The sequence below is a fragment of the Budorcas taxicolor genome, chromosome 20 (genome assembly GCF_023091745.1).
Source record: "Budorcas taxicolor isolate Tak-1 chromosome 20, Takin1.1, whole genome shotgun sequence".
NCBI classification, from domain to species: Eukaryota; Metazoa; Chordata; class Mammalia; order Artiodactyla; family Bovidae; genus Budorcas; species Budorcas taxicolor.
This window is the reverse complement of record NC_068929.1, coordinates 61,750,530-61,763,579: the sequence shown is the minus strand read 5'-3', so window position 1 is coordinate 61,763,579 and position 13,050 is coordinate 61,750,530. Positions and strand designations below refer to the sequence as shown.

The 13,050-nt window shown below is 46.5% G+C and overlaps 1 protein-coding gene across 1 annotated transcript in view; it reads left to right on the top strand.

Moving 5' to 3' along the window:
* Window positions 1-13,050, top strand: part of TRIO (trio Rho guanine nucleotide exchange factor) — a 352,914-nt gene that overhangs the window by 309,855 nt on the left and 30,009 nt on the right. The window contains exons 36-39 of the mRNA XM_052659225.1: window positions 22-192; window positions 2,766-2,861; window positions 10,490-10,638; window positions 12,161-12,227. Of these exons, the coding sequence (XP_052515185.1) occupies window positions 22-192; window positions 2,766-2,861; window positions 10,490-10,638; window positions 12,161-12,227 (483 nt within the window). The remainder of the gene's footprint in view (window positions 1-21; window positions 193-2,765; window positions 2,862-10,489; window positions 10,639-12,160; window positions 12,228-13,050) is intronic.

Below are 13,050 nucleotides of genomic sequence, written 5' to 3'. Positions count from 1 at the left end.
CGAATGTGGGTCTGCTTTCAGAGAGGCCGGAATGAGGGCCTGAGCAGCGGCACGCTCTCCAAGTCCTCGTCCTCGGGCATGCAGAGCTGCGGAGAGGAAGAAGGGGAGGAGGGGGCCGATGCCGTGCCCCTGCCACCGCCCATGGCCATCCAGCAGCACAGCCTGCTCCAGCCAGACTCCCAGGACGACAAGGTAAGGGGGCCGTGGCCGCCCCGAGTCAGGAGAGGGCCCAGCGGTTCACTCCTGTGCCCGAGCCTCAGGGTTGGACATAGAGAGTGACCCGGGCTGTGAAAAGGCGTCTGGAACACGTGCTGGTTTTCCAGGTCGACTTCTGCCCGCTTTCACCCCCAGAGCATAGATAACATAGGCCGTGCGTTTAGACGAGGCTGTAGGAACATGTGCAGTCTTCCCTACACGTGCGCTTGCATAACTACCTTCAGTGCATTTTTAATGGATGTTTTCCTAATCGCTACCTTTCAAGTCATTTTAATTTTTCTCACTGTCGAGTGGACAGTCAGAGAAATCACTGTCCTGCCTGCGTGCGTGGTTACGTTCCAAACACACGAGCCCACCTGGTTCTCTGTGTCAGGTGTCTCTGCACGCAGGTGTGGTTTTCAGATGAGACTGTATGGCTCTCCAGTCCCTTTTTTCCAACACAGCCAACATCTGGATCAAACCGGAGTCTGTCAAAGCTTAGAGTTAGTTCAGTCACGAGTCTCCTCTCTGGATGTATTCGGGCCAAGCAAACCTTTATTTTTTGCTTTCTGGGTTTTCCTGAGTTCTTACAGAATCTAAAATTACTTTGTGCCTCCCAGCGGTAGAACCCTAAAATACCAAGAAGGAAACCTGGTAACTGGCTTGTACATCCTCTGGTGCAGCCCAGCCTGCTTCTCCAAACTGGCAGGTGTTGAAAACCACGCTATGAAGTCATTACTGGTGATTTTTTTGGGGGGGGGGGTGTGGGGAGCGGGGGCCAGAAACCAAGTTTTCTGAGTAAAACAGACGTTTACATCAGTCTTCCCCCGTCTTCACTTTTTTCCTTCCCTGACTCCGTCCTCAGTGCTGACGCGGTCAACACTCGCTGGATGGCCCGTGGGTGCTGAGCCAGGCTCCGCCCAGCCCAGTGATTGACGGCCCTGAGGCCGAGGGTGATCACGGGTCAGTCTTAACTTCAGGCCCCTCCTCTTTAGAACTCTGCCGCCTCCTCCACCAGGGCTGTCAGCGCGCAGTAGGTCTTGGCAGAGGAAGGTAGCTTGGCTTTGAGTCCGGAGTCTGGGGCTCATCGAGGCACAGACCCCATGCTGCAGGGGGACAGGGTGGCCTGAGATGAGAGAAGCTTACCTCTCACTGCCCAGAACAAACCCAGCGCCAGGCAGCAGGGCTCTGAGAGCTCCTCCGTGGTTTCATAGCATTCTAGGCCATACCTTTCTGAAGGCAGAAAACTAAAATCGCGTAAATCTGAATGGTTAGCCGAACAGTGAGGTGCCAGGCCTGCTTGGCCTGTTCACCAAACCAGGAGGGTGTTTTTCTCCATTTAATGTGCGGATGGCACCATATTGTTCTGAACTGCTAAGATCACTTACTGGTTATTGTATGACCTCGTTGGGTACTAGCCATAGCAGTTCTTCCTTTACAAAAATCGATAGTGATGTTCCCAGAGAGTGTATTATCTGGTGACTAATGTTTTGTTTTGTTCTGTTCTCTCTTTTTGTAAACTTTCACTGCAGCATTATGTTGACTTGTGTTCTGTGTCTGTTCTGGCTCAGTTTCCTTACCTCTCCATTTGAATTTTTTTCCCCCTCTTTTCTTCACCTCATCTTCCAGATTTCATTAGACCAAGCCAACATTTGTGTTGCCAAGTGCATATCTGGCCCCACGTTGTAGCTGCCTCGTTGTGAACGTATAGATCCGTGTGTGTCTGCCGTGAGCCATGCATCTTTAGGACAGCTAGCTGTGTGTCGCATGCATCTCTGCTGTCCTTAATATGAAGCAAGGTTCATATTACACCCCTCTTCTAGTTTCCAGTAAATTAACGGTGCGAGTAATCCGCAAACACAGCGTGTTTGCAAATTACTGAAACTTGAGCTCAGTAGCCCCTCCCCCAGACCCCTTACCTGTCCGCTCTGTACACCCCGACTCTCGCCGTAAACGGCATCCGATAGCTTGTGAGGCCACAGAGCTCCTGTCCTCTGCACTAATCACTGGGGAAATGGATGGCACAGAAAATGGTGAGCTTGTCCCCCTCCTCCCTGTCTGGCCAGTGCCCCCAGCTCCTTTGCTTTCCTTCCTTCCTTTCTTTGAACCCCATCCACACAGCAAAGCCATTTTTAGTATCCTGGTTTTGGTTCCCGATTCTTTGAAGGATTCACTCACTAGCCCTTAAGCCTGTCACTCTTCTGCTGATCTCCGTCTTTCCCTGCTTAGCCAGGAGCCTAGCCAGCAGTTGCCAAAAAAAGTTAGAATCCTCCCCCATGCCCAGTCACCTCTTGGAGAAACATTCTGATGGGACATGGCTGCAGATTAAAACCAGACTCTGTCTGCTTTCCACATGTATCCCAGACAGGTCTTATTTAGTGTTTCATGTCAGAATATTGTAAATTTTAAAAGATGGCTTTAAATAAATGCAAACAAAGACAAACTCGTGGTCTTTTGGTCTGGAATTACTTTTTAAAAGAGGCTGAGCTTGCAGGAGAATTTTCCATCTGTCCAGTGACTAACACGAGGCATCCCCCTCCCCCCTCTCTTTTTCTCGACTTCCTCTCTAGGCCTCTTCTCGGTTATTAGTCCGCCCCACCAGCTCCGAAACGCCGAGCGCAGCCGAACTTGTCAGTGCAATCGAGGAACTCGTGAAAAGCAAGATGGTAAGGTTTCCCAGGGGCTCAGGCCTCAGGGCTGGACGCGGCTCATGGAGCATTGGGGGGTTGGGGGGGAGTCACTTCGCAGGTGGGTCTCTAGTCTGCAGGATGGATCCTCAGGTTCAGTAATTGGCTTGAAGACTCACAGAACTTAGTGAAGCCACAGTTGCAGTTCATTCCTGTGAAAGGATGGAAGTGAAGGTCAGCCAGGGAAGACATGCAGGGGCAGGTCTGGGAAGCTCACGTTCAGGCCACCCTTGTTCTTTCCCCATGGAGTTATGTGCCCAGTGCTAGCCTCTCCCAGCGTCGCACGGTATGTGATGATACCTGCAGGGTAGCTCCAACAAGGGACACCACCGCCCACCCCACCGCCCCAACCCCAGTCTCCGGCCTCGGTGGTCAGAGTTTCTATTTGGGCTCCATCACATGCACAAGGTTGACCCCTCACGTGGCTCACCCCCATCCCCTGCTCCTCTGGAGATAGCACGTGACCCAAAGCCCCCACCAAAAGTCACTCAGTGAGTATAGATTGTGTCTGAGGCCAGAACCCCCAGGTAGACAGACTTCATCAAGCAGGACGTTCCAGGGGCTTAGAGGGACCTCCCAGGAGCCATGGTCGGCCCTTGCCTGCACCCACATGGTCTGCAGTGCTGGCCTCGTCCTAGCCAGTGTGGTCAGTCCCAGTCTCGTGGGTCGTTGGTATCGCAGGTCTCTCTCTGCCCCCGTGATCGTTCTCTGGGGTCTGCAGTGTATGAGAGAAGGGTTTGTGTTGCTATGTCAGGGCTTTATTCTCTTAGTGACCCCGTGTTCCTAGTGGGTCAGCATGGCTTCATTTAATAAAAGCCCCAAGTCAGATGTTGATTCTTTGAAGTTAGGTATGCGCTGTTTCTGACTGATTCAAATCAGTAGATTTCTATTTCTTAAGTTTTCCTGGGAAATAGAAAAACTAGTAATGGTAACAGCGTTTTAGACTAGTATACCTTACTACCTTACTACCTTACTACACCTTTTAAAAGTCACCACTCCTAAAAGCCCGCAGCCTCTCCCACACTCCATTCTCCAGAGTAACCACTGTGGGACAGTTTGGCATGCTTCCCTCCCAACATTTTCTCTGTGACTCCCCTTGACAGTTCTATGAGTGGGGCACACACTGCCTTATTCTCAGTTTACAGATGAGAAAACCAAGGCACACAGAGTGTGTAAAAACTTGACCAGCTGATAAGGGACAGAGGTTTACTATAATTTATTTAAGTAAATTCATTATATATGTGTGTGTGTGTGTGTGTGTGTGTGTGTATAGATTTATCGTTTTTAATTTTCATTTAATTGTTCAGTCACGCAGTTGTGTCCGACTCTTTGCGACCCCATGGACTATAGCATTTATTTTTGCATAAATATTCATGCTAATTACATGTGTGATTATAATTACATGTAAGTATAGGGTAAATTTTTAGCACTGGAATTGCTAGATAAAAGGAAATACAGGTGACCCTTAAATAGCCCAAGTTTGGATTTCACAGGTCCACTGATAGATCTTCTTCAACAGTGAATACTAGAGATAGCATAGTGTGCAGTGGGTTAATCGGCAAACATGGAACCGCAGACACTGAGGGACCATGTACAGAGGGCCAGCGTCCCAACCCCTGCATTGTTCACGGGCTAACTGTACTTTTTTAAAGTTAGGAATTTATCTTCCAAAGCTAGTACTAACTAGGTACTATGTTCATATATATATATATATATATATATTTATAAAACACTCTAGTTTCTTCTCCCACCCACCCCTAAGCAGCTGCTGATGAGGCTGGTTGCTTCGGTCAAATGGGAATTACACCAGAATCCAGACTGACAGGTATTGGCCCCCACCCCTACCTGGGGTTAGACAGGCCATTAGACAGAAAGGCTACAAGGACTTGGTAGATAAGTCAAGAACTTAACTCCACTTGGTCAGAAATTTGGGATCGTGTTAGTATGAATGGAGCTTAGCTGTCCTGGCTGTCTGTTTGAGAAACAGGTTGATTAATGGTCTAAAAAGATGCTCAAATAATACTGAATTGAGTTTTCAGGCATCCGTAAACATTTTAGAAACAGCCATTTATACACATCAGTTATAGGATCATTAAAGTCATGCTTGTCTAATAGTTGAAACTGTTCTCCCAAGGAATGTCATGAGACAGCACTCTCTCAACCTGCTGTTCATTGTTCTGCAGCTGTTTGAAGGGATTCCATTGTGAGTGGGTCGAGGTCTACATGTCATAAATTCAGATGAAGAGAGGTTCTGTGCGTGTCTCTCAGCTCGTAGTGGTTGATTCCCCCTTTTTAGTTTTGAAGAATTAAACTCTCTCCATTGAAATTGAATTATTTCTACTACTCACACCTCTTCTGAAGTGAACGGGCATAAAGCTGTTGGCAGGGTGGAAAGGGCGTGAGTTTGGAATCAGAGATGTAGGTTCAGATTCTCGTACTGTCTGCTTCCGCCTCTCAGCTGGAAGATGGAGTTCATAAACCCAGTGCTGTTTGATAAGCTCCAGCCGAGCTCCCTCCACCCAGGCATTCAACTTGTGCCTTCCCTCCCCATTGGAGAACCACATTTATGCTTTTTATGGTGGACTCGCTGCTCCTTCATTCTCCATGGAATGTAATCTAGACTCCGCCCTCTTTTTCTGTCTCAAGGGAAACATGAGTCTGCCTTGGTTTCCTGTGACTAATCCTCAAATGAAAACTGCTTTTGCCGATAAAATTGCGGGTGAATCATCTGAACATCGTTCCCTCCCGCCGTCTGCTCTCCATGAGTTACTCCTGCACGGCTCACGGGCGCCACGGCTCACAGGCGCCACGTCACCCCCTATTTGTTTTGCTGCAGGCGATCTCTTAGGCTGTCGTGACTTTGTAATCAGATTGAAACACTGAATTGTTAGCCCTCCAAAGCCGTGTGTGCAGCGGCTGGGGAGGTGATGGGAGAAGGTGTCCTGCTGTTGTGCCATCTGTGTTCAAGGAGCTGGCTCTCCTCACCCTGCAAGCCCTTCCCTGAAATTCACTTCTCTCTCCACCTCCACGTTCTTGATCAGGGAAGCGTGGGCGGGGGGCGACGGCAGCCAGCAGCCACAGGGACTTGCACCTGCCTTTGGGGCTTTCTTCTCTTCATTGATCTGAATATAAAGAGAAACCAAAGAAAGAATGAGAATAAGTGAAACAGACATCTAACTCAAGATAATAGAACAGTACAATTTGTTTTTGGAAAAAAGTAGAAAGACTGAATTCACAGAGCTAAAAGCAGAAATTAATGAGTTGGAAAACAAAGAAAGGGACTAATGAACAACACCAAAGATTTGTTTTTTCAAAGCATACTGACTTCAGGTAATCTTTGCCAAAAAACAAAAAACAAACAAAAAAAACCCAGATTCACAAAATAAGAATCTATAAAGAAAAGATCAGCAAGAATTGAAATAATCATGACATGCTACCTCATTCACCTCTTTGAAAGTAAATTTGAAAACCTAGGATGAAATGGGCAGTTTCTTAAGAAAATACAGTTTACCGATATTAATCTCAGAGAAGTCGTGTGTGCTTCTACTCAGTCGCGTCCCACTCTTTGTGACCTCATGAGCCGCCAGGCCCCTCTGCCCATGGGATTCTCAAGGCAGGAATACTGGAGTGGGTTGCCGTTTCCTTCTCCAGGGGATCTCCCCAACCCAGGGCTCACACCTGCGTCTCTTGCATCGCCTGCATTAGGTGGGCAGGTTATTTACCGCTGAGGTACCCGGGAAGCCCTCTGAAGAGTTAGGTCTACATAGATACTCTCTTTTCATTTAAGAAATAGGGAAAGTTGATAAGAACCTACCCACAAAAACCCACTGAACCCAGAGACCTTCACAAATAATTCATCCAAATCTGATTTCCGTTCTGGGACAGCGCTCGTGCCGTTTTACTCGAGCACGGTTGCCAGAAGGGGCCGCTGGGCGGCTGGGAGTGGACAGCACAGATGTGTCCATAACCTCTGGGGCATCTCCACACTCCATGGATGCAGCTGCCGGGTCCAGCGGGGCCCTCACAGGTGTCCATGAAGCCCGGTGCCTCCCCACCCCTCTTCTGTGTGCAGGCCCTCTGCAACTTTTCTTTCCTGTCTCTCTCCTCACCGTTGAGGTGACCGTCATTAAATCAAACGAGCTTCAGCTGTTTCCTTGCACATCTGGGCAGCAGACAGCACTGCTCCTCCCTCCGCGTGTGCGCCCACCTCCTGTCCGAGATCAGCCTCCGGGACCTGCACGCGTGAACCCGGCCCTGCTCTGCACATGTGCTTCCAGTCAAGGTCAAGAGCTGTTTACTTAAAAATAAGAATGCTATTTCCTCACCGAGCCCTTTTCCTTAACTGTTTTTTCATTTACTGAGAGCAGGAGTTGGTGTGTGTGCACAGCTCCATGGGTTTGATGAACAATATTGCAGGAACAGACTTGGTGTCCTCAAAGCTGGGCTTAGTGATGACACCAGCTTCAGCCTGTCACTCTTACGGAGAAACGGAACAAGTATTAGAGGTTTTAATTTGGTAGGAAATATTGAGTGTTCTTGTAAATTCCATCGGGCTTTTTGTTTGAAGAGAAGTGTGTTGCACTTTCCCCAGTTACATTGCTTACATACCTCTTGATCACCTATGTGTCCAGCTGTGTCACTGTGGGAGTTTTAGAAGAACTGTCATCTATTGGCAAATGATGTGAACTGACAAAGGATTAATCTTCAAAATGTACAAACAGCTCATTCAGCTCAATATCGAAACATGAGTAGAAGACCTAGATAGACATTTCTCCAAAGAAGACATACAGATGGGCCACGGGCACATGGAAAGATGCTCAGCCTTGCTGATCATTCAGTTCAGTTCAGTCACTCAGTTGTGTCTGACTCTTTGTGACCCCATGTATCGCAGCACACCAGGCCTCCCTGTCCATCACCATCTCCCGGAGTTCACTCAAACTCATGTGCATAGAGTCAGTGATGCCATCCAGCCATCTCATCCTTTGTTGTCCCCTTTTCCTCCTGCCCCCAATCCCTCCCAGCATCAGGGTCTTTTCCAGTGAGTCAACTCTTTGCATGAAGTGGCCAAAGTACTGGAGTTTCAGCTTTAAATCATTCCTTCCAAAGAACACCCAGGGTTGATCGCCTTTAGAAAGGACTGGTTGGATCTCCTTGCAGTCCAAGGGACTCTTTGAGTCTTCTCCAACATCACAGTTCAAAAGCATCAATTCTTTGGCGCTCAGCTTTCTTCACAGTCCAGCTCTCACATCCATATATGATCACTGGAAAAACCATAGCCTTGACTAAATGGACCTTTGTTGGCAAAGTAATGTCTCTGCTTTTGAATATGCTATCTAGGTTGGTCATAACTTTTCTTCCAAGGAGTAAGTGTCTTTTAATTTCACAGCTGCAGTCACCATCTGCAGTGATTTTGGAGCCCCAAAAAATAAAGTCTGACACTGTTTCCACTGTTTCCCCATCTATTTCCCATGAAGTGATGGGGCCAGATGCTATGATCTTAGTTTTCTGAATGTTGAGCTTGAAGCCAACTTTTTCGCTCTCCTCTTTAACTGTCATCAAGAGGCTTTTTAGCTCCTCTTCACTTTCTGCCATAAGGGTGGTGTCATCTGCATATCTGAGGTTATTGATATTTCTCCCAGCAGTCTTGATTCCAGCTTGTGCTTCTTTCAGCCCAGCGTTTCTCATGATGTACTCTGCATATAAGTTAAATAAGCAGGGTGACAATATACACCCTTGACTCGTCTTCCTATTTGTAACCAGTCTGTTGTTTCATAACTGTTGCTTCCTGACCTGCATATAGGTTTCTCAAGAGGCAGGTCAGGTGGTCTGGTATTCCCATCTCTTTCAGTGGAAATCAAAACTACACTGAGGTGTGACCTCACCCCATTCAGAACGGCCATCATCGAAAAGTCAACAAATACTGAACGCTGGAGAGGGTGTGGAGAAAGGGAACCTTCCTAGACTATTGGTGGGAATGTAATTTGGTACAGCCACTATGGAGAACAGTATGGAGGTTTTTTAAAAAACTAAAAATAGAGCTACCATATGATCCAGCAGTCCAGCTCCTGGGCATGTATCCAACAAAGATGAAAGCTCTTAATTCAAAAAGACACATGCACTCTAATGTTCATAGCAACATTATTTACAATAGCCAAGACATAAAAGCAACCCAAGTGTCCATTGACAGATGAGTAGATAAAGAAGACATATATACACACACATACGTACGTGGGTGTGGGTGGGTCTGTATACCACCCCTACACACACACACAATGGACTGTTCTCAGCCATTGAAAATGAATGAAATAATGCTGTTTGCAGCAACATGGATGGCCCTGCAGATTGTCATACAGAGTGAGGTAAGTCAGAGAAACAGATATCATAGGATAGCACTTATGTATGGAGCCTGATACAAATGAAGATATTTACAAAACAAAGAGACTCTCAGACATGGAAAACAAGTTTATGATTACCAAAAGGGGAAGGTGAGACAGGGATAAATTAGGAGTTTGGGATTAACAGATACACACTACTGTATATAAAACAGATAAACAACGAGGACCTATTGTATAGCACAGGAAACTATTCAGTATCTTGTGATAACCTATAGTGGGAAAGAATCTGAAAAATGGTGTACATATATCCTTTTCCAGACTCTTACATGTATATGTATGTGCGTACATATATATATGTATTACTGAATCACTTTGCTGGATACCTGAAACTAACACAACAGTAAACCATGTGTATTTCAATTAAAAAAAAAGGAACTGTCACCTGTACCCCTAGAAACCTTGTGAATTCTGATTAAGAAAGAAAATTAATACATACCAGTAAGAAAGTAAACATTTGCTGATCCTGGCCGCACTAACCCAGGGGAAAAAGTCATCAGTAGTCATTTCACGGATTTATTCGAGGTTCTCAAGTGGATCTGACAATGAAAGCGCTCACCTGCAGGAACTAAAATCCAGGGAGGGAAAGAGCTGTGGACAAGTAATTGAGGCCAGCGTGGCAACCACTTCCTATAGAAGAAGGAAGTTGTGAGGGTCACAGAAATGGAGATTAGTTTTAGCCGCATGAGTGATGTGCATGGAAGTATGAGTCAAGGCTTCACGGACAGTCAAGGAACAAATCGTTTCCTTAAATCAAAACACAGGTTTGCTGATGCTGCTGCATAGTTGCCAGCAAGGAGCGTGGGCAGTGTGTCGGGGTGCGCCAGCCCAAACGGGGCTGCCTGCTCACGCTTCTGAAATGGTCGTGCTTTCATGGGGCAGGGATGTAACTGAACAGAAAACGACCAGATTTGAAATGGGTGCAGTCTGTGATGTGGACCAAATGTTCTGTCCCTAATTATTTGGTAACCATGAACAGAATATATTAATGGACGTAAATTCACTGCACTTTGCATTCTGACTTCCCTCTTACTCAGTCTTCAGATGAATGCTGGGGCTTTTGTTGTTAAACACTGGTGATTTCACACCCATAGGTTCTGCGGTGTCACAGGCCAGGCCTGCTGTGTATTCTGACGTAGGAGACCTCCTGGTCCTAATTTCAGCCTCCTGGGCTATGTAGGCAGGAGGCATGACTGTTGCTCTGATTTCTTCCAGGCTCTGGAGGATCGTCCCAGCTCGCTCCTCGTAGACCAGGGGGACAGCAGCAGCCCCTCCTTCAACCCTTCAGACAACTCCCTGTTGTCCTCCTCCTCGCCCATTGATGAGATGGAAGAGAGGAAGTCCAGCTCTTTAAAGAGACGCCAGTAAGACCCCAGTGTTCTAGTCGTCAGCGCTCGGGGGCTCCCCTGCTGGCCCTGCCGTCTTCAGAGCTGTGGCCCGGCTTCCTCCCTCGAGTTGCGAGAGGAGACCCAGTGTCTCTTTGCTGAGCAGTTACATGAGCGTGCCGTGCTAAGTTGCTTCAGTCGTGTCGGACTCTTTGTGACCCCATGGACTGTAGCCCACCAGGCTCTTTTGTCCATGGGATTCTCTAGGCAAGAATACTGGAGTGGGTTGTCATGCCCTCCTCCAGGGGGTGTTCCCAACCCAGGGATCAAACATGAGCCTCTTGCGAGTCTTCTGTGTTTGGCGGGCGGGTTCTTTACCATGTGTGCCACGTGTACATGTGTTTGCAAAGTGTTCAGAACCCCAGGAGGGTGCAGTGAGGCATAGCTGCAGCTTTCATTCTTCTATTTCTGATTGTACTTTATTTGGAAACGAGTGGTGTGGGAATCTCTTCTGTCGCTTGTGGTGAGAAGCTGCTGTACTTTGCATTATGTACACGCACGTGCGCTCTGTTGCTCAGTCGTGTCCCACTCTCTGCGGCCTCACAGACGGTAGCCCGCTAGGCTTCTCTGTCCATGGGATGTCCCAGGCGAGAATACGGAAGTGGATTGCCGTTTCCTCCTCCAGGGGATCTTCCTGACCCAGGGATTGAACCGGTTTCTCTTGGTGTCTCCTGCATTGGCAGGCGGATTCGTTAAGACGGGACCACCTGGGAAGCCCCGTTATACACACAGTAGTAAAGAAAAAAGAAGGCAACAGAGAATTAAATGCAGTCCCAGGAACATGAAATATACCTTCATGGTAGAATTTTTCCATTTCAGTTAAGTCCTGAAAAATATTACAAAATGTTTAAAATTATATTTGGAGAAGAGGAAGAAATTCCCCTGCTGCATGAACACAGAGACTTGGTTTCCCAGCATCTAGAGTGACTGCAGGTGCATAGGAGATGCTGGTTGAATGAACAAACAAACCAATCAGCCAGTTAACTTTTACAGGTCAATTGAAGTGGTTTGCCTAACGAATCAAGTGATTGTCTTCTGTTATCTAAGTGGCTTTAAACGGTTACTGATCCTTACTGAAAGGAACATTTCTGAATGATGTGTTCAGACCCAAGGCTTTAAACATCTGAATTAAATTTCTTTTGTATATCCAGAAAAGCTTAAAATGACTCAAGCGTTAAAACACAAAGAAGCAGAAGACCAGCTTCCTTTAATGTCTTGGCTTTATAGCAGAGTTATGTCTTAGCTTCTCTTAGTCATCGTCCACACGGTCAGAGTCTGGTGACAGGAATGCACCCCAAATGTGAGGTCGTTTGTGGCCTCTGCAGTTCCTGTGGGTCACCCATGTGAACTTGTAAGTGGTTGGGGACCCAAAGTGCAAGTTTGTTAGGTTACTTCACAGCCCCTGCGGAATCTGACCTGATGAAAGAAAAAGTGTGAGATTCATCGGAAAATTCCTTAGATTGCGGATTGTAAACACTGTTTTTTCCCTCCCTTTTTTCAGCTACGTTTTACAAGAATTGGTGGAGACAGAGCGTGACTACGTACGGGACCTCGGCTGTGTGGTAGAGGTATGTGCTTTCAGAGATAGAAAGCCTGTATCAGCCAGCTCTGAGGCTTGTCAGAAGGGTGTTCGTTTGGAATGCTGGTAGCTTCTCAAAAGCCTTGAAAACAAAAACACAGTAAAACAACCAACAAAATATTTCTGAAAAATAAAATTTAGCCAAATATCTTAATAACTTTTAAAGACTTCTCTTTTGAACAGTGCATCTTGACAGAGTCTCCTTTTTTAATATAGTTTAAGTTTGTAAATGTTATCTCCAAAAAATGAATTTCTGGTATGGAAATCTGGCCTTTGATTATTTTATAAGAGTATGGGCATCACCACGAAAATGAGGACATCTTTGGTTGAAAAGTCAATGTGACCAGCTCTGGATTCAGTTATTTCCTGAATCGCCCCTGGGTTTGGCGCTTGGTCAATGGCTACCACCCCAGGCCATTTGCTTGTAGTTTTCACAGAACGAATATGTCACCAGTTTCACTGACCAGAAGTTACTCTGAATTGTAACCATGGCAAAGCCACTGCCTTTCATCCGAAGTCAAGGGTCATCTCTGGCCTTGTCCCTACATTAGCTTTAGGGCATCATCATGTTAGTAAACTCAACTCATCAAAAAGCTATTTTTGTAAAATAAAACTTTATCATTTATTCTTTCAGCTTTGCAAATATGTACAAGGCAGTACTTTTTGGGTGGACATTCCATGAAAAGTAATAGCTGTTACAGTTAATTGCATAACATAAAAGATTAAACATGCACGACATATCTGTCATCATTACCAACAGTAACTTCAGAGCTTCTTGTATACGTTGAATCCCATCCGAGTTATATAGAAGT